At 37.6% G+C, this 20,237-nt stretch overlaps 4 protein-coding genes across 5 annotated transcripts; all 4 read right to left on the minus strand.

The window, feature by feature from the left end:
- Window positions 1–1,293: 1,293 nt before the first annotated feature.
- LOC137717367 (vacuolar-processing enzyme) lies at window positions 1,294–5,116 on the minus strand. The gene is made up of 9 exons (XM_068456722.2): window positions 4,722–5,116; window positions 3,748–3,912; window positions 3,506–3,662; window positions 3,010–3,098; window positions 2,738–2,937; window positions 2,556–2,604; window positions 2,162–2,371; window positions 1,837–2,043; window positions 1,294–1,734 (listed from the first exon to the last, which is right to left on the minus strand). Exons 1-9 carry the CDS (start codon window positions 4,947–4,949, stop codon window positions 1,552–1,554), a joined length of 1,488 nt encoding a protein of 495 aa, XP_068312823.2. The 5' UTR covers window positions 4,950–5,116; the 3' UTR covers window positions 1,294–1,551.
- A 3,692-nt stretch (window positions 5,117–8,808) lies between these two features.
- LOC137717264 (putative protein phosphatase 2C 72) lies at window positions 8,809–10,464 on the minus strand. The gene is made up of 5 exons (XM_068456570.2): window positions 10,257–10,464; window positions 9,777–10,121; window positions 9,496–9,610; window positions 9,144–9,367; window positions 8,809–9,026 (listed from the first exon to the last, which is right to left on the minus strand). Exons 1-5 carry the CDS (start codon window positions 10,425–10,427, stop codon window positions 8,847–8,849), a joined length of 1,035 nt encoding a protein of 344 aa, XP_068312671.2. The 5' UTR covers window positions 10,428–10,464; the 3' UTR covers window positions 8,809–8,846.
- A 2,793-nt stretch (window positions 10,465–13,257) lies between these two features.
- Window positions 13,258–15,238, minus strand: LOC137718147 (BRISC/BRCA1-A complex protein). Its single transcript, XM_068457650.2, has 3 exons — window positions 14,905–15,238; window positions 13,955–14,113; window positions 13,258–13,781 (listed from the first exon to the last, which is right to left on the minus strand). The coding sequence occupies exons 1-3, from the start codon at window positions 15,169–15,171 to the stop codon at window positions 13,413–13,415; spliced, it is 795 nt and encodes a 264-aa protein (XP_068313751.1). The 5' UTR covers window positions 15,172–15,238; the 3' UTR covers window positions 13,258–13,412.
- A 658-nt stretch (window positions 15,239–15,896) lies between these two features.
- Window positions 15,897–19,703, minus strand: LOC137718330 (G protein-coupled receptor 1). Of its 2 annotated transcripts, none has more exons than XR_015965458.1 (9): window positions 19,243–19,703; window positions 18,841–18,872; window positions 18,566–18,735; window positions 18,266–18,360; window positions 17,353–17,454; window positions 17,122–17,251; window positions 16,857–17,000; window positions 16,629–16,699; window positions 15,897–16,479 (listed from the first exon to the last, which is right to left on the minus strand). XR_015965458.1 is itself a non-coding variant. In XM_068457854.2 (9 exons), exons 1-9 carry the CDS (start codon window positions 19,423–19,425, stop codon window positions 16,374–16,376), a joined length of 960 nt encoding a protein of 319 aa, XP_068313955.2. In that variant the 5' UTR covers window positions 19,426–19,703; the 3' UTR covers window positions 15,897–16,373. The 2 variants fall into 2 exon arrangements, 1 of the variants encoding a protein (XP_068313955.2); XM_068457854.2 differs by having other exon boundaries at window positions 17,195–17,251.
- Between the last annotated feature and the right edge of the window lie 534 nt (window positions 19,704–20,237).

Here is a 20,237-nt window from a genome sequence, read left to right on the forward strand (position 1 = left end):
ATTAATTAAAGATGTTCTCATTCATACAAATCTCTAACTTCCTACCTGATAACATCAACTTTAGCTAATACATGTTTTAAACATTTTCCATTGTTTTTTGGGGTGAACATTGTCACATGCTTACGACAAAAGATATGCATTATTAGGAGCTTATCTTTTGCTTACATTGCACGAGTTAGATTCCCACTTGTCTTATTAATTATAAAATCACTATATTTTCATTTCAAGTTTTCACGGTTTCTTTTGGTCGTATGGTTAGGAGAGATTGAGCTTCAATAAATAGTAAATGATACTGCGTAACTTTTCAAGAATTAAAATTACTTCTACATTATATTTGGATGAAAAAATTTAAGATTACCAAGAAATTTCAAAATGACGAAAATTGAAATAACGGGATTTTATTTTTTAAAAGTTGTGAATGTTATTGTTTGGTTAACTTAAAAAAAACAATGAAATTGAATACGAAATTTTTTATTTTTAAACTCTCAATTATAGAAATTGAGAAATTACACCTATTTACATAAAATTTAAACTTGGGAATTGGAGGTCCCAAATTACAAGTTATTTTTCCACGCGGAAATTATAAATTCCTATGTTTATGAATCCAAACAAGGGAATTGGTACATATGAATTTATAAATTCTGAATTTTATCAAAATTCCAAGTTTATTTCCATAGTTCAAACATAGTTTTATATTCATCTCTATAGGAATCGGGTTCAAGTTTTCCCCAACCCCTTACTCATCAAGGTATGTAGCCCTTAGTCTGCGCATACGAAGAAATAAGAACATTTTTTCATCAAGCTCTCAAATGGTCAAACCAACAATGTCCCCTATCCTATTTATCACAGCGGATAAATTTAAAATTTGATATTTGTGTCTATCTACTACACAAATATCGAAATTTAAATTCATCTAACAATGATAAATAAGATGGTGAGTATCAACATCACTTTGAGAAATTTTCCAATATGCCGAAAACACAATCCAAAATACTACTTAAGGGTGGTGAGCGTGAGCAAAAATATTATCAACTCATTTGTGTAAGGTGCTTTGTAGGACCCACAGCGTTTTGGCGTTGGAGCAAATTGAGGAAGGAAATTTGGGGATCGGGTGCATGTATGTAGCCCTGGTATCTCATGAGACAATGACGTAACTTTAGCTCCGAATCAAATTAAAATAAAGCTGGTGACTTACTTTTAGCTTCAAATCAAACGATACGTCAAAACAAAACTGGTGAACTTCCCATGTTAAGTACAGGAGATGGGAACGGAAGATTGTATCGGGCAAGTCGCTCTGATAAATTGCAAACCTTTTTATAACCAACCAGGTACAGATTCATACATAACAAACGTGCTACATATTACTTACAAGTTTTAAGTACGTCCATGACAAAGCAATCCAGTACAGGCGAGGAGCTTGAGCCTTGAGTTGGTATTTACAAAGTTACACCCAAAGCAATCGAAACAACAATCATCGAAATGCAACCTTAGATGTCTTTTTTGCATATAGATCGTGACCACAGATTGGTTATTCAAATTCCACATTAAGCATCACGCACTGAATCCCATGTGCAGGGAGCTCCAGCGACCAGAAGGGACGCTGACGCAGGCTTGTGCTGAAGCCTCCGCCATCTGCTCCTTTGTCATGCCGGCGTTGCAGATGTTTGCCAGGGAACGCATGTGTTTCATTCCGTATTGAGATAGGGATCCACAATGTGTCTCAAAACTCCTCACCTGCACGACAAGTCCCATCATGAAGGCAAATAATTGGTGTAATCTTGTAGAATTGGACAGGTTTTAAAAGCATTGAAAAATATTAAGTAGCAGAAGTGTTACCATTGTCTTAAGGCAGTCCCAGTCATCAACGAGCGGCTGGCCAGCTGGTCGAACAGCGTTGAGAACTTCTGGACCTTTTTCAATTCCAAACAGGAGTTTCCCAATGAGCTTCATGGTTTCATCTATGTGCATTCTATGAGACATTGCTTCAACAAATTCCTTTTGAGCTTGAACTTTCCTTGGTGATCCTTCGGGAGCCTTGCGATACTGCATCCAAAAAGGCAGAGGAAAACGAAACCAAGGGGATTAGATCTTCCAAAAGATGACCAGTACAAAAATTATCAGAGAGGGCAAGAGAAGTATTCACGGGTGAAAGAGACTAAACCTTATGCCAGAAATGAACAAGATCAGCATCACGCTGGTTGACAGCTTTTGAAGATGGCCTCAAGGAGTTCTGGCCCAGAAAAGTAAAGTTCTCGTTTGCAGGATTTGTCCCCATGTACACAAAGAGATTGTTCTTGCTGAGCTCTACATCGCCGTATTGCATGACATGAGAACCAAGGCCAGAATTGTCATTTGCTGTCCTTGTTTTAACCTGGGCCATCACAATGAAACCAAAGAATTGCCATTAGCAACTAGCAAAAACACGTTGAAGGCTATCAGATACTTATTGGCTAGACATTCAAAAATCCTCTGAGTACAGGTTATTTTTTTATCAGAAGTGTACAACAATAAACAGCTAGTCTGCCTGAATTATCAAGTGACTGACAAATTCTTACCAGTTCATACTGCTGGCTCAAGGTTTCTGACTTCAAGTTGTGTATGTCACTGTTCACAAATTAAAATGTCAAATCATAACGTGATAATTAGAACTGAAATTTGAACAGTTTCTTTGTGTGTTTCAAAAAGAAAAAACAAATGGAAAGAACTGATGCAGTTTCGAAATTTCTAGCTCTCATACCTGTCTTCCATCCACGCAACACTATACAAGTCGCCCAAGCAGGTTTCATATTCTGGAGGAGGACTGGGATACTCTCCAGGGCAGTACGTCCCCCAACTGCTCTCTTCTGCATTTGATGCAGTGGTTGCAAAGATATTCAAACCTTCAGGAAGAAGGCCCTCGAAGATGCTTCCAGATTCACAAGCTTCGAGATAAAATACCTGCAGTTTCAAGAATTAGGCCAACTCTATTGGTACATGCATCATCTATTTACAGTTGAACTAATAACTTACCATGCTTTTATAGGTTCCTGCAGCATGCTTCTTCTTCAGGACTTCTATCAGATCGTTGGCATAAATATAAGGACTGATCCCCGGCATCCCTAGGAAAAGAGTAAGTAGATAAGATATGCGATACGGGCAAAATAATATCAGTATTTTCATGCATAGACTTGATATCTCCTAATCAAACACAACAAATAACAGTCATAACAACATTGATAAACTATAAAATCTTGAACATATATTTCAATGTCCATTTTTAAATCTAATCACTGCAGTCCCCCACCATGCTTCAGCTATCAGTTTCGATTTTTAAATTCAAGGGTACAAGGCTACACAAAAAGTTGCGGTATTTGTGGGAGCGCTATGCTATCCACAATACATACGAAAGTGTTGGGGTAATTGCTCTTCCAAACTAGCATAAGCCATCCACCAATATCGCCCTTACAAACAACACCTAAAGCAGGCCAAATAAATTTATAGAAGTTGCTTCTCAAGAGCTACTAACCAAGAACTCCAGGACCACCATGATCGGAATAGTATATGAAAATATGATCGTTTGGACCGCTATCCACAACCTTCCCACTACCCCCTGTAAGAGAAGATTTGTCCCCAAGGATAGCAGCAAAAAAGTTGTTCACAGTAACATCTTGCCCAGTGTAATCCTGCCACAAGAAAATCGACCGACATGAGGGGAATTTTTACAACAACTCAAAATTAAGTGAACACGTAAAGGGGAAGGTATCGGACCTTTGGAACTCCTTTGTAAACGTCACTCCCATGCGGGCTGTTAATGATGACTCCTTGCCTAGGGTTCTCTTCATTGTAAGCAATATCATCGTACATGAATACAACGATGTTTTCATCTTTCAACCCTCCTTTCTTCAGTAGTTGATAGGCATGACAAATATCAGCCTAAGAACAGAAATAGACAAAAGGGTCAGTCAGAATATCAATTAAGAAGTATGGGTTCCATTCGAATATATACAAACAACGACAACAACAAAGCCTTATCCCACTAAGTGGGGTTGGCTGTATATATCCCACTACTGCGCTCGGTTTTGCACCAAGAAGATATACAAACACAAGAACATATTTATCGACATTCATGACATGACGATATACACAAAAGTATCAATTTTTTCTTTGACACAAAAATCCGATTCCAACATAAATATCGCAAACTGAGAGAAATTTTTTACCACATGTAAATTTAAAACTCTGTTACCTACAAATTAAAGATTATGTCAAAGTTCGATTCTTTCGGACTGCGATGAGATTCATATAAGTTCTAAAACAAATTCCACATGTAAATTCAAGCTCTGTGCTATCTATAAACCAAAGTCAATGTCACATCACGACGTGTTCAAGGAAAATAAGAAAGAATCAAGCTTGAGTTTAATTCGTATTAGTTCCACTTCCATAACAAACTCAATTTTCCTAAATTAAATTTGACAAATTCAAAAGCAAAAAGGTGAAATAAACAGAAACTGGATCATTTAAAGTCAAATTAAACGAGATTATACAATCATGAACTCAAATTAAACGAGATTATACAATCACGAACTCAAATTAAACGAGATTATACAATCATAAACTTGCCAATACAGAAATTCAGAAATTAAACAAGAGCATAAGTGAATTTAACATCCAAAATAACCTCAAATTTCACTCACAACTAAATTAAGAAATATGATATGATTGATATGGAAGGGGATTATAACCTGATGTCTGTAATTCCAGTATCCATTGGAGCCGGCGATGAGAACAGCCCATCTGGTCCCGACGGTGCCGTCGTCTTGCTGATCGGGAGCATCATCGCCTCGCCCAAAGAATCTGGAAGCTTCCGAAGGTAATCGCAAAACGTCTCCGTTAAGGTCCCGGGTACCGGCTGCAGAAGCCAAGACGGAGGCGAGGAACAGGAGGACGAGGGCGCTGGCCAACCGAGTCATGGCTGTTTCCGATGAAAATTGGGGGCGTCGGATTGGTAGAGAAGGAGGTTTGAAGGGTGGGTATTTATTGGTGGTCACGTGGGCCTATCCGTGTCAATAAGACTTTCAGGATCAAGTTGCGGGCCCCATCAGAACGCTTTGATTGAGGAGTTTGTGCAATCTGAGACGTACACGTCAGCGCATTGTCTGGGGACATGTTACTGTATTGCGGGAATTGCAAGCGTTGGCGCCGTATAATTCGACTGTTTTTTTCACCTGGATTTTGGAAAATATGATCTCCAAATAACGGTGAATTCCTAAATTATTTCTATACTTCTATATTTATTTTACACAAATGATGGTCCATCAAAGTATTTTTCAGGGTCGGATTTGAACTTAAGTGCAAATGAGAAGCATGAGATTTTAGCTAATGTAATAAAGCCTTGACTTGAATTCCCAATCATTTATGAATTAGTTTAACATAAATTGATGTGATTTCAAGCTGCAATTTTGTTTACGTAGCATGTAATTCCCAATTGTTTTTTGCCTGGTATTTATTTTATGTTCTCTTATATGGGTGCTAGAGGATGGAGGGTCGAATTTAAAACTTCAAGTTTTTAACCATGGGAACTGCTATTAGCATTTTAAAAATAGCATTCTATACTCATCGTAATTGTATTTTTCTTTCTAATTATAGAAAATTTGAGATATCAAATGAGATTTTTGAAGTACTAATAACAATTTATTTTAACCATTTCAATTATGAGTTCTCAACAGTCAAGGTGTGGTTTAGTATTGTTGTTCATACATATCGTATATATTAAACGACTAAACCTTGATAAACAACATTACATCACTTTCGATCCATAAAAATATAACTTAAATATTTTGTTTTTTTTTCTTTAAAAAAAAAGAAATTTATTTCGAAATATGATACAAAAATATCACTTAATTATACATTAGATTTTATGAAGTAGAAGACAGGATTATACATAATTGCGTGCTCAAGGAGAACAAGTATAAGATGACAGGGGGCCCACCCCAGGGCTCTCTTCGCTGGCTCCTTCTCTAATTCAAAATCTCATGCTCCACCATTCACATCAATTCCAATTTGTTCTGGACTTCTTAGCTCGGACTGCCCAATGGGAGATGGGCCCCTCGTTAAAATAATCCAGTGTGGACGGATTCAATGATCGGAAAAGGATTTTTTCGGATTCTCTTTGTGGGGATCCAGGAGATCAATCAATCACAGTCGTTCATTGTACATTGTCGATTAGAAATCATTTAAAATTTAAAATTGAATATAAATAGTATTTAATAAAAATTAACCGCACGATATACAATAAACAACTGTGATTGATGGATCTTCGAATCCCTACAAAGATGATCCTTTTCCCAATGAACCTACACAAGACTTCATTAGTAGTTGGAAGAGAGTGATAGAGAACGCGGGAGTGAGAATTTTTTTTTTCTTTTATAATTTGAGATATGTTAAGATTACACGTAGATAAGGCTTTGAAAAAAAAAACAGTAAAATTTGATTGTGTAAAATTACATTTCTGCTCCATATTTTTTATTCATGTTCTGTTTCAATTACAGGGTTAATCTGGTAAATTCATAAGATTTTGGTTGACAATAAGTGTTTTATTAATTAGTACAGATTTCGCGAGTTTAACCATCAAAAACCGTTTTTCTTCAAGTAATACTTAGTTAGGCCAACTCATGCGAACATGTACTGTCGGTATAATACAGATAAGAATTTTTCAAAGAAAATCTTAACGTTTTGGATACATAGCTAGATAAATATCAGTGATGAATAGGTAAAAGATTGACTCACAACTTGAGGTGTGACTGTGAACTTTGAAGCTTGACGAACCAATTAGGTAATCGTAACAATTTGTAACTTTAAGAGTTATTTATGCCTCTAAGAGATTAGTTATTTCTTTCTACCATGTCTAAAATACAAGTATCAACACATATATCTCTCTCTCTCTCTCTCTCTCTCTCTCTCTCTCTCTCTCTCTCTCTCTCTCTCTCTCTCTCTCTACCGTCGGCCCCTTTAACCTTGTCATATAAAATAGACAACAACACGTTATTAGCACGCTCCTACCATTACGCTTAGGAATATGACGTTGAAGAATTTTTCTGCATCAAACTAGTTCATTCATATCATCACGCAATTAGGTTCTTCCAAAACAATGGTTTTTATCTCGATATTTTTGCAGCCCTGATAGCATGAACATTCACCATAATGCATGACCAAACTTTACGTTTTTCAAATTTTAGATTCTATATAGTATGTATTATATTCATAATTATTGAATTATGTGAATTTGATATCTGCCATGAATTGCATCAAATATATGTACATGCATTATATTATTGCATATGTTTTGAATTGAATTATACATGAATAGAATTGAAAAAAAAAAAAAAAAAAAGCAAAAAAGTGAAACCAAATCAATCGGTGCCACTAAGGTTCTTCGAACCCCTGGTCTTGCGCCACCAAGCCTGCAGCCTGCGTCGAGCCGCAACCTTCTGAGTTGTAACATTGCTATTTCTCTTTGGAACTGTGTCAAACTAGGGGGAGTATCTTGAAGATACTTGCTTGATCTTAATGTACTATTTTCCCCTACGATTAGAAGCATTTTTCCCACTGGGTTTTTGCTACCTAACTAGGTTTTAACGAGGCACCCACCTTGGGCTGGTCATATCACTGATGACGTCTCGTAGACGTTTCTTTTGACATTACATTTCTCACGCATTTTTTCCTAGATTATGGATTTTGTCCATCCTCGGGTTTTTGCCATAGCCTTAGGGGTTTTTTTAGTGAGACTTACTACTTATGCAAGTTCCTACCTTATTGAGAATAAGCGTTGTTCTTTAGAATCAGTGCCGACAAGTCGATTTCCTCAACTTCTGCATGATGCTAAATCTACCTTGAGTATTTACACACTCAAGGGGGAGTGTTGTAAACTGTCCTAATTTAAGTGTGATTGTGTAAATCCTAGATTAGATTTGATTCTAGTTATCCTTTCTTATTACAACTTGTATTACTTGGGGAAGAAGGAATATCTTCTCTCCTTTTACTATTATAAATACAGACACAATGTAGAAGGGATACCAACATACATTCCCCTACAATTCTACAAACACATCTCTCTTAAGCTCTCTCCCTCTACTGCCGGCCCCCTTTAACCTTGTCAGAGAAAATAGACCATAACATTATGAATAAATTACAGTTGACCTAAAGAATAAGGTAAACAATATTGTGCTCCTCATTCGCACTCGGGTGGAAATCCAATTCCCAACAATATCTATTAATCAAAAATAGACTATCAGAAGACTTGGAAATTTTGAAAATAGAGTACTTAAAGCTAACAGAAGACTTGACGCAAAACTAAGCGTAGTAACATTTTAAAATTCATACAACCAACTCCACTTGTTGGGATAAGGTTTGTTGTTGTTGTTATTGTAGACTACCGTTTACATAAAAAATGAGAAAAAAATATTAAAAATAATACTAGTAATAATCATGCTCTATGAATGCCTCACATTGGGCTTTTGTAGAAGGAAAGGCCCAATCTAAGTGAAAGATAAAGGAGCTTCATATGCAGAGAATTCTCTTTGTTTATGTTGGCCTGGAGGCAACAAATTGTTCTTCCCCTGGTGAAAGAGTTTTACTGAACAATTTCAGCGTTATGATATTGTGATTAAAAGTAATATTTCAATTAGTCTTCTTCCATATTCATTTCAACATCATTTATTAGCTAACGTTCTGAAAGATGCATCGAAGGATGTGACTAAATTGGGGAGAGTTTGAACCGGAGATACACTGCTTGCTAGTGTCGTGTTAAAATGTATGAAAGATCACAAGGGATTGCTTCAAAAACTCGCATCTTTACGTTCACAACAAGATCAGGTAATATTTTCTTGCAAAAACAAACAAACAACAGTGCAGTCATCCCTCTTAGCGTTGGGGAACTTCTTCCTCCACATCGCCGAAGCTGCCTCAGTCACCGCCCTCGTCGCTGCTTGTGCGCTCTCCACCTCCCACACAATGGACGCAACTTCACTGTTGCTGAGCACGTCCCAAACCTAAAACCAAAGCACAGAACTGCGATCAAAAACCCGGTTCACAAAGAACGCAAAGGAGCCCTACTTGCGTAACACCAAAAGTCTTATCAAGTAAACGTTATGCTTTCGAGGCCTTACCCCGTCGGTTGCAAGGACAACGAACTGATCGTTGGAAGTGAGACGGTGGTGGGAGACATCTGGGTTGGCAATGATGCCGTGGTCTTTGAGTATAAAGTCTCCGAAAGCTCGGGACATGGCTAGTCCCGGGAGGTCAACGTGAGGCAGCCACACTCTCTGGATGTTAGGTTCTTGCTTTAGTGCAAGCACTCGACCGCCACACGCCCTTATTCGTTCTGCTTCACCTGCATTAAAAAAAAAAAAAAAAACATTCATCAGTTAGATAAAACATAGAGAAAAAAAGGGGAAAAAAGCACTTATAAGAAAAGCACTTAAGAAAGTAGCTTAGCTTAGCAAGGATGAAAGAACTTACTAGGTACACCGGGCTTGAGATCAGTAGTCAATTGAATGGCCTTAATTCCGTTCTCCGTAATTGTTCCTAGAACTGCCCTTGAATCTCCCAGATTTGCTATAAAAAGATCCTCACCCTGTTCGATTCTTATATTAAAATCCGCACAAAAATAGAACTGATGGACGCTAAACAAATAATAAGCCGTAAATAAGGAATTAAAAAGTGTCTTCTGAGTTATGTTTTTGATTAAAAAGTCTGTAACCGATTCTGTTTGTGCGTATTTCCCTGTAGTTTTTTCGTACCTGTTTGACGACTACAACAGCAGTCGTTCCACTGCAAGAGCTGTCCATATTCTGTTGAAGCTTAATCTCCTTGTCCATAACTCTGAAGGAGCTAACAAATGCTTCTTTCCATTTCTGAAACTTCTTGCTTGTTTCTGAATCTTTTGGTTCGTTGTCCTTGCAACTGACGGGGTTTTGGGAACCATCAACCTCGGCTTCTGCAGTGACTTGTTGATGATCAAGAGCTTTCATTTTGTTCAGCAAAAGTGATGGAAGGTTTTTTCTCACCAACTGACTCACCTGGTGCCCGAATTTCCCATGCCCGTCGAAAACTCCACACACAGCTTCATCTTCCATCCCATAGCCCTATCGAAAGCGTCAAATATGAGATCAATAAATATACGAAAGAAAAGTACACATAACAACACGAGGATTTATACTGGTTCGGTTTTGGAACCAGCAAAAAACACGAAGATTTATACTGGTTCGGCGTTAACAAACCTGGCAAAGCATGGCACTATCTTGGTTTACTCCTTTGCTTCCTTCCATGGAATGAAGGGAACCAAGCATGGGAATCCCACTAGAATCATTGTTCTCTTCGTATGGCATTGAAGTTCGATTGCCGTCCTGAATTTTGTGAGATGAAGAAGCAGAAGATATGCAGAGTCCCATTAGAAATGGAAAATGGGGGTTTCTTAATTTTCCACTTATCAAATCTTCCTATGAATATAAAGGGAACAACATTTTAGCAGAATGATTATCTATTGAATCTAATTAATTAGTTAAAATTAATTGAGTATATTTTAGTGGTTTGCGTGTACCTGTTTATTTTATATGCTAACCCAAGATTCATATAGAAGTTAAAGGAATTTGTATTCTCTCCGGATCTTACTATTTGTAGTCTAAGGATAAAAAAATCCGGAACCAGGATCTTGGTTTGTGTGAAGGAGAGATTGGAGACCTTAATTTGTGTAAGGTAAACCAATGAAATGAGCTAATAAGACTGTTGAATTCAATTTAAGTGGTCCGAATTACCTTATCCTTAGAATTTGGACAATGAAATCCGGAGAGAGTCTATGTCCCAACTTAAGTTGAAAGGACTTTAAACTTGCTATAAACAAATTAGGGTTAGTAATTTAGTATATGTTAGTCATTTACTTTTACATGCAAACATTGTAAAATGCTAACCAACTTGGACTTGCCACTCATAATGGCTTTAACCTTGATTTTGGTCTAAGATAACTGATTAGATAAGCTTATGACTCTAGTGGTTAAGAGTATTTTTATTTCTACGTTCGAGGTTTTGTATTCGATTTCGACATTCTCCAACAAACAATTTGACATGTGAACATAAACTTCTTCGTTTATTTGCTTAGTAAATTATTTGTATATATATGTCAAATTGTGATTTACGAATACACACGATAATAATTTAATTGTGAAGAGTCAAATGGTTGAACAAGAATAAGTGACCCACAAGGCACAACCTGCAAATTTGTTTAAGTGTTAACCTTGTTAACCCCACAATCACTAGTGAAAGGAATGAGTAGACATGAACAACTTGATACGTTGATAAGCACTTTACAGAGACGAGAGATTAGCGATTGCAATTAAAAATAGACCAATAATTTGTGCATAGAAAAGAAGATCAAAACCGGTGATCAAGTTTTAAAAAGAATATAATAATCAATTAAATAGATATAAAACTCTTATTATTTTCAATAATTAAAAGGTAATATAATCATGCACACTTCAAAACACGTCATGCCGGCAGATTTTTTAAACTAAGACGGATTTCTCTATTCAAGTTTTTTATGAGCGAAAAGAATATCATATGAATCCGACCTTACAATCTAAAAACAGACACTTTTACTCAAACTTGTTTTGAGTCAAAGAAAATATCATATGAATCTAAAATCGTATAATATAAATCTGACCTTACAGTCTAAGAACGGACATCTCTACTCATATTTGTTTAGAATCGAAGAGAATATCATATGAATCTGACTATATAATTTAAGAATTCATTGAATTATTAAAACTAATCATAGAGATGTCAAAGATAAAATGAGTGAATAGGAACATACCTCTAAAGTTGACTTCTACTTAAAATAATTATAAGGATAATGAATTTTGGGTTTGCATTATGCTATTTCAATTAGCTAACTAATCTATTGACTTTTGACCAATTTATTTTAATTTTGCATTTTTGGGACTAATATCGAAGGGAAAAACCTTAACCCAACTCCAAGGGGCAAGCAAGCTTTTCTCTTTGCCAGAAGCTTCAGTTTCAAAGCTTCACCAGGTTTTCTCCTTTTCAATCCAGTTGCATTATTAAACTATGAGGAGGGCTTACTTTTTTTTTTCTTTCTTTTTTTCTTTTTCCTTTTTAATTCCATATTTTATTTTTTCAGAGCAAGGAGGTTCGAACACGTGTCTCGTGGTGAGAGTAGCAAAGTGGCAGCTGAGTTGTATTCCAAGAATTTAGTTCTATATGGCAAAAATTAGCTTACAGCTTCCTCATTTTCGGACTGTTTAATTTTTTTTAGGTAGTTTTTGTACGCTTTAGTTTTGTCTCGTTAAGGAGTCGAGAGGCATATTTATAGGCGATTGGAGTTCATCTTCTGAGTGCTCTGCCAGCTGCCTGAAGTGTTAGGGCAGTTGGAGTCAGAAGCATGGCTCAGTGTGCCCTGATGCATCAGCAACATGGGCCCGAGCAGTCTACAACAAGTGCAGAAGGATCAGAGTGCCATAGTCTGACCAATCAGTGCCCCCTTCCCTCGAATGCTGCATTGGAGCGAGTTCTTCCACTGCCGAGTCCAGTTCAGGTAGCCATTCGTTCATGCTTCGTCGAAGCGTTCCTGATAGCTGGTTGACAAGCTGCTGAAAATTTCTGTATAGTGGGATATCGAATCTAGATATCCGAAGATAACCGCTTTCTTTGTACTCGGCCTCGTTGTTTTAGGCCTCCAAGACCTGTTTGCTCAGAGTTCGGGGCGGAGATCGTTCGTTGACGCCTCGTCGAATGAAGTTGGAATTTGGCAGTTGGGATCTGATTGGTGACTTATGGGATCTCAATGGAGAGTGGTTAGGTGTGACATGGAGAGCCTACGCATATGCACTCCGATCGGATAGCCTACTTAAGACTCATTTCAGTAACCACCCTATGTTGTCGGGTTGCAATGGTGTAGCCGAATCTCCAACTTTATATTTACACTATAAAGTTCGAGATTCGGCTAAAATCATACAATGAGCTTATCATAATAATTTGAGATCTATCTTGCTATTCACAAAAATCGAATCTAAGACCTCCCACTTACAACTGAAAAATAAAATATCACTAGATCGTTAGTACTGAATGACACCGTTGAAGTCTTTTAATGAATATTGCTGATTTGATAACAAAAAATAACTTCCAATCAGGTTATTTATGCGAGAAATTGAATCGTAACAAGGCTTATCAATATTTAACAGAAAACATTATAGAGGTTAAGATGATCACTGAGATTCATTACTTATAATCCATTCAAAATACCATGATAAAATGTTTCACAATTTGTTCATACAGATGCAATTAAGATCAAACCAACTACACTAAAACTACATACATACGGGACTTAAAGATCGGAAGCAACACGACCTTAGTAGAACTAATTTCTAATGATCGGATTTGCCCCCGGATACAGTTACACTATCTTCACCGTTCACTGTGTCTGCTGCCGGCAACCGTCTTGAGAGAGCCTTAGGTATGTCCAGGTGGTCTTGCGGGCATCGCTGCTGAGGGTGCGATAGCAGCACACACATGTGACGGAAGAGGACTCGTGTTAATCCCTGGCCACTCTCTAAGATGTATCCCTCGAATTCGCTAACATGTTCCAAGGAATCCACAAGTGCATCGTAGACCTCCTGGGGGCAGTTGTCAGGTCCAGGCTTGTCATGAAGGTAAACAACATCCAGGGTGAAGAGTTTCTGGTTTACCGGCCAATTATTTTGCGGTCGTACGGACGATCTACAGTAGATCAGAACCTAAGGGCAAGCATGTCAGGCTTTAGCAATCAACAAATAAAATTTCAGTGTCGAGTAAGGGATAGGATAATCAGCCTCAGTTGGTAAGTAACAAATGTGCATGACTGCGTTAGCATATAGGTATAGACGAACACATGAAAAAGCAGGTAAAAGTGAAGCGAAGCGCTACTTACCACCCTCAAAATTCTGTTTTGAGCGCGAGATTTCTTCGCTTCATGAGATGCTATTCGAAATAAACCGGTAAGATCTGCATTACCAGAAGAAGGAATGGCTGAGAGTATCCGAAGTGCAGCATGAGCAGACTCAACTTCACTGCTAAACTCTCTCCGAAGCTTCATGCAGAAACAAAAGGTTCCAAATCAATTACAGAAACCTAAAGCAAACCAACAGACACAAGGGACAAATCCAGTGTGTGCTTACATTGCATAGATAATTTATGAAATTTGGTTTACTTTGGTCTAAAGCTATATGCAAACATAGTTTCTCATCAATTCCTAATATTGAAAACGTTTTTTTGATCGAAAACAAATTATCCCCAAGTATTTATCACTAAATTTAGAATAATGTGCAACAAACATGAGGCAGATGGACTTCTTTTTCCGAGACTTATGTGCTCGTATCCAAAAATCTGATTCCAGCAGAACTGATGATGAGGCTTTTCAACGCCGATTTCCTAGCCCTATGCATTGACGACACAAGATTACAACAAGGTATCTGAGTGATTCTTGTTAAAAGTTAGTGAAGGAATTGATTTCTCACCCACATTCAGTAAAAATGACCAAAATCTGTACAATGGGTTGCTTCAAAATTATGATTGAAAACTAACTTTCCTTCATTCATCCCGCAACCAAAATACAAGCCGCGGAATTTTCTTACATTTTCTCAGCCGCCAATCAAACTATAAACGATAACACAAAAAATGACAAATTCAATCTACCCATAAAGCTATATATCACAGAAAGCCTCCAAACAATCACCCAGCGCAACAATCATGGTTTCCAGAAGCTTAATTACTCAAAAATACACAAAACCCAGAAAACCCTTTTTTCCCCTGATCGCACATTTCCTCGGAAACCAAACAGAAACCAAGCAAAAGAGGACGGTAAAAACAGAGAAAACCTACCCAAGACGCGGCCTTTCCGAGAGTGGCGAATGCAAATCGGTGTTCCGGATTGATGGTAAGCTTGGCGTTGATGAAGAGAAGTATGGCTTGCTTGATCGAGTCCAATCGGGTTAAGGGTCGCCCGTTCGGGCCCATCGCCGCCTTCATCTCCACCATCGACTCTGGGTCAACGTCTATGCAGAACAGTATGTCCTCGTTGCTCAGCCTTTCCGGCCGCAGCGTGTATCTGCCCGCACCCGATCCGCCCCCCTCTACTATTCCCTCCATCTCTCTCAGACCTCCGAGCGCCTGAACTTTCCAAACGAAAGCAAAGAAAAATGCTTTGTGAAAACAGTGGGCATTTTCGGAATTCCATTAAAATTGGAATAATCACACTTTGCAGTTTGCACCTTTTAGTTTTGAACCGTTATAATTTTGGTTATTATCTTTACAAAACTAACACTTTACAACCCTTAATTTACAATCTCTACACGATTGATCCCTCTGTTAGTCTAACCGTCAAGTTAATTTTTATTCTTTTTGACGTAGCACTTCATTTACCCATCTTATGCTACATTGAGATGGAGTCGTCAACGACAAACCATAAATTACATTGAATTATTTCGAAAAAGAATGGGCAAGGAAGGCAAGATTGACCACGTCGAGTCAAGGGAAGCAGCGTGAGAGGACAATTTAGTTTTCATCTTAGCAAAGTAGGCATATTAAGTTCAGTTTTTAATTTTCGTAAATAGAATGAATGGAAGACGGTCAAATGACATAAATTAACACGGGTGCGTGGAAAGTGAAAAAAAAGTGAGAGAGCATCAGAAATTAACATGTTGGTACAATCTGAACCGTCTAATGAGTTTTAATGGCTGAGATTAAAAACCTTGCATAATCATGCACCCAAAAAAACATGCAGAGAATCCTCATCCGACACTAACAACTCACAACCGGAGTTTGTAGGCATATCCGGCCGGGTTGAATCAGAAATACAATTCCACTTCAAAAAATTTCTAACCAGAAAATCGTAATTTTGGAATTCAAATTTTTCTGAATTTTCAGATACATTTCATTTCCGTTCTTGATTTCGGAATTTTAGACTTCAAATTTGAATCGTCCAATTTTTGGATTGGAGTCGGTCGGAATCCGAATACATGACAATAACAGTGAAAAGTTTGGGACAATTCCTAATCAAAGATGAATCAAGACATTTCTCTACAGGTAAAATTGTACACCTTGACAAATCCAGCCAACTTCTGCACGAAGTTCTACTCGAACCAACCCATCTACGGATACATCTACCACAACAGTTTCAATCAGTCACAATATGGAACAAGTAGAATTTGAAGATGTTAGTCACCTCGGAATTGCCATGGAGAGGAGGAGAGCAATTGACCCTTCGCTGACGTGCATCGCTGTGTTCCTCTTCCGTTCATTCCACGCTCAGTTAAGTTGAAAAAATCGGCAAGTCAAATATGTCCAACTTGCTAGTGCTGATCTTCAATTTTCAGTGACACTAGTTCACTCTCTTGCTCTTGGTTCCTAAACCTTGAACTGTTGGGGAACCATCTTTTAAGCCTGTCTGGCCAAAACCTAATGGTTTCCAAATACAACCATTTAGTTAAGAATACTGCATCCTAAACCCGATATTGAAAACTCTACAACAGTGATCACTGTAAAATCCGTTCTTTAACTATTGAGAGATTGATAATTGGAAAAAACACAAAGCAACTGTGACTTACAAATCCAATCTTTCATATATTGCCCGTCGCACTGAGGAGTTCAAGCCGTAAGCTATTGAGTTGAACAAGCCCTATAACAAGTATTAAAGTAATAGATGTCTTATCAGGATGATAAAAAAACCTAGTAAAGTAGCCGTCAATTATACATGAACAATGTTCTTCCAAACACGAAATGCCCATTATACTAAAAAAAAGACACTAATTTGCCATACAAAATTAGTAAGTTACCATGAGTGCAGCTGTCCCAACATCAAGAACTGAGAGCCAAAATATTTTGTGACTTGGTTCAATAAAGTCATGAATGCGGTTGATTGTGCCAAAGGCCCATGATCCTATCAGGATGAGTGGATAGTACCCCCACCGGTTCAAAGCCTGTTGAATGAAAGCAACGGAAAACAATTAAGATGAACCGCTATTGGATGTACATTTAAATGATCTAACATACACCAAACATAAGACTACAAAAACAGGATAAATAAATATAGATTTTTACGGATTTCTATGCCTCTACATATGGGAACACAGTCTGAGTCTGACCCTAGGAAATCAGTTGCAGCACAATATACCTTCATGTCTGCTCTAGCATCTGATTGGTAAGTCCGGTCTGACATGCCAGCTGCCATCTATAATTTCCAAACCAGAACTATGATCTCAACAAGTGTAAAAGCAAAAGGAAATTATTTTTTTGAAAAAAAATAAAAGAAATGACACCAGGAATACATACACGTCTTGCATTCTTCAGCATGCTTATCACTTGAAAGTATGTAAAACCATTGTAAAGAATTGCCCCCCAGAGTGGCATATAAAATGTTATGAGGTGAAGTGCCTGTAAAAATGGGTGGAAAAATTAGAGTGCAGTAAAGAAAACTTAAATACATCAGGCAGCTATAGTCAGAAATCCAAATGGGGGAATTGGACAATAATGACGAGGTAGTTTTAATACAAATGATGCTTACACTTGCAAGGTACTACATAAATGAATTATCAGTTTCGTTATCGTATGTAAGGTTGTAAAGATACAGGTTACTATAGAAATTAGAATCTATAAGTAGTACATATATCGAGAATTGATGAAACGTAACTATTAAGATGCAAAGAACCACACATAAAAACATTAATAGATCTTCATGATCAATTTGGTCTAAGTACAGATATTGTTGTTCATGCAATTACCACCACGAGTAGGGCACAGATTTTACCCCATTATCATTGGTTATTACGGAAGACTCTAAGAAAAGACTTAAGAGTACTTCGATCTAACGGAAGACATGACACAGAACCGAGCGCAATGGCGTTCTAGGACTCATATAGCCGACCCCACTTAGTGGGAAAAGGCTTTGTTGTTGTTGTTGTATCATTGGTTATTACATGTTTAATCTAAAGTTATGGTATCTGACCAATAAATCAATCAAAACATTATTGATGACAGCAGGTTTGACATTAAAAATATCCTCCCAGACATCATAAAACTCCTCACTTCCCCTCTATTTTTTTATACAAGCATGTTGAACTACAGTAATAAGAACCAACAATGAGGTTCAAGGAGTATTATTGTAAAACCAACTAATTTGCAGAAGAATTGTAGATCCTACTGTCTGGAAAACTAAAACATTCAACCAATAAGTAGTACATTTTACCTTTCCACTACGCCCTGATTGTGACCAACACCATGTACCCAGGTGGCTGTGGTTATTACCAATAGAGCGCACAACCGTCACAACTAATGAAGTCCCTGTGAAGAGGAAAAAAAAGAAGCTACTGAACTCTAATGTGCTTCACAAATTAAATATAACTAATAGCATGATGCATTACGAAGATAGAAATCCAAAAACGAAATCAGAATCAATCATTCAGAAAAATAACAGAAAAAAGAAGCTAACTCTGCATCACTGAAAGTAAAATGAGAGATCTTTCAGTAACAGAAAACAAAGTCATACCCCAAACATACAAATGAAACATTGCCTCCATATCTTCAACATCAGTTTTGTGTCTAACAACCGTACGGTGGAGTGTAAAAGCAATCGTGGTAGTCCATAAGAAAGACGCTACACAGAAGAAATGAGTGCTATAGCCGTGCGAGTAACAAAAAAATCCTCTCGATGGATCCCTGCGCACGAAAGCAACTTACTTTCTAATCATTTTGAACCCGAATCAGATAAAAACTGTTACATTATCTAAATGCACTTGTCTGGGGAGAGAAAATTGAGCTTACCCAACCATGCTGAAGAAGCTACAAAGCATATCCTGCATTCCAAAATAGCAAAATAGCAATAACATTAAAGTTGGTTTTTCTTTTCTGCTTCTATTTTACTCAAAATTTAAGTTAAAAACTGGAGAACAACAAAGCCCTAAACCCTAAATTTTCCGAAAATTTATCCCGAATCCTTCAGGCTCAAGTCATCAAGGTAAATCCACTATATAAAGCTAAGAGCTTCACATTTTCTAGCGATTCTAAATCAAATTAAATGCTAATTTCTATATATTTTGTTTCAATTTTCGAGTTTTTACAAGTTTCCAGATATAGAACACGCCACGTCACCGGCAATTCGATTTAACAACGCAATCAATTCCTATTATTTTCAGCAAATTCTAGAGAGAGAGAAAGAAGTCGTACGGAGAGCGCGAGGTAGAAGACGAGCTTGAAGGAGAACTTGCGGAGCTCTTTGAAGAGGACGTAGCAGAGGACGATGAACCCCGACCCAACGAACGATAGGCTCGCCGCTCCGGCGTTTACTGCCGTCAAGACGTGGCGATCGTACGCCGTCAGACCTCCGGCGACTTGCCCCGTCGTCGCCATTTTCTTCACTCACTCTCTTCCGATCGCGCCAATACAGTGCCAAATACTCGCCCTCCCTCAGTCTCTGAATTTGTCGGTACAGAAACTTCAAGACGCTCCGTTTCGTGTTTTGACGGCAGAGGTCGCTTTATGGCTCGGCGTGCGTTCGAATCTTACAGGCGAAGGAGTTTGAGTTGTTTACATGTTTAATTACAATTTTAGATATGATTCATGTGGGCATATGTGTCCATTTGAATTTTGTTGTGACCATTTTGGGCTGCTTTCATAAATTAAACCATATGCATATGAATTTGATCATTTATTTTTCTAATTGAAAAATGGATTAGTTGGTGGTTTCACCACGACAGTCCAGTCTTTTAGGCACTGAAAAGACTTAGAGACATTTCAGCCTCTTTCTCGCCATCATCGTGTGATTCACCAGTGCTAAAATCGAACGTGCCATGTGAAATACGAGTGTGAAATTCATCCCTAACCACTGATGGATATTTATTTGACTGAATAGTACGATGTAATTTAGTTTATTTATCAAGTCATTATCACAAGCTATTGCGACTTATAGTTTAATGAGATTATGAGAATCCGCACAAACCTGTTTTGTATTTTTGGCGATTGTATTGTGTTTATGCTTGCGGTCTATTTAACAGTGGTTTTATAAATGGCAAAAAGCGTTTTTATAAAACAAAAATGTTTATGAAATTGTCTAATAAAAAATGTTAAAGGTGGAAAGCACTTTTCAATACTTTGAAGATGAGCATCGACGTGCTTGTACCGCAAACTCTTCTAAAAAAGCATGGTGTGGGTAAAAAGCTTCA

The sequence above is a fragment of the Pyrus communis genome, chromosome 8 (assembly GCF_041283825.1).
Source record: "Pyrus communis isolate YQ-2024b chromosome 8, ASM4128382v1, whole genome shotgun sequence".
Taxonomy (NCBI): domain Eukaryota; kingdom Viridiplantae; phylum Streptophyta; class Magnoliopsida; order Rosales; family Rosaceae; genus Pyrus; species Pyrus communis.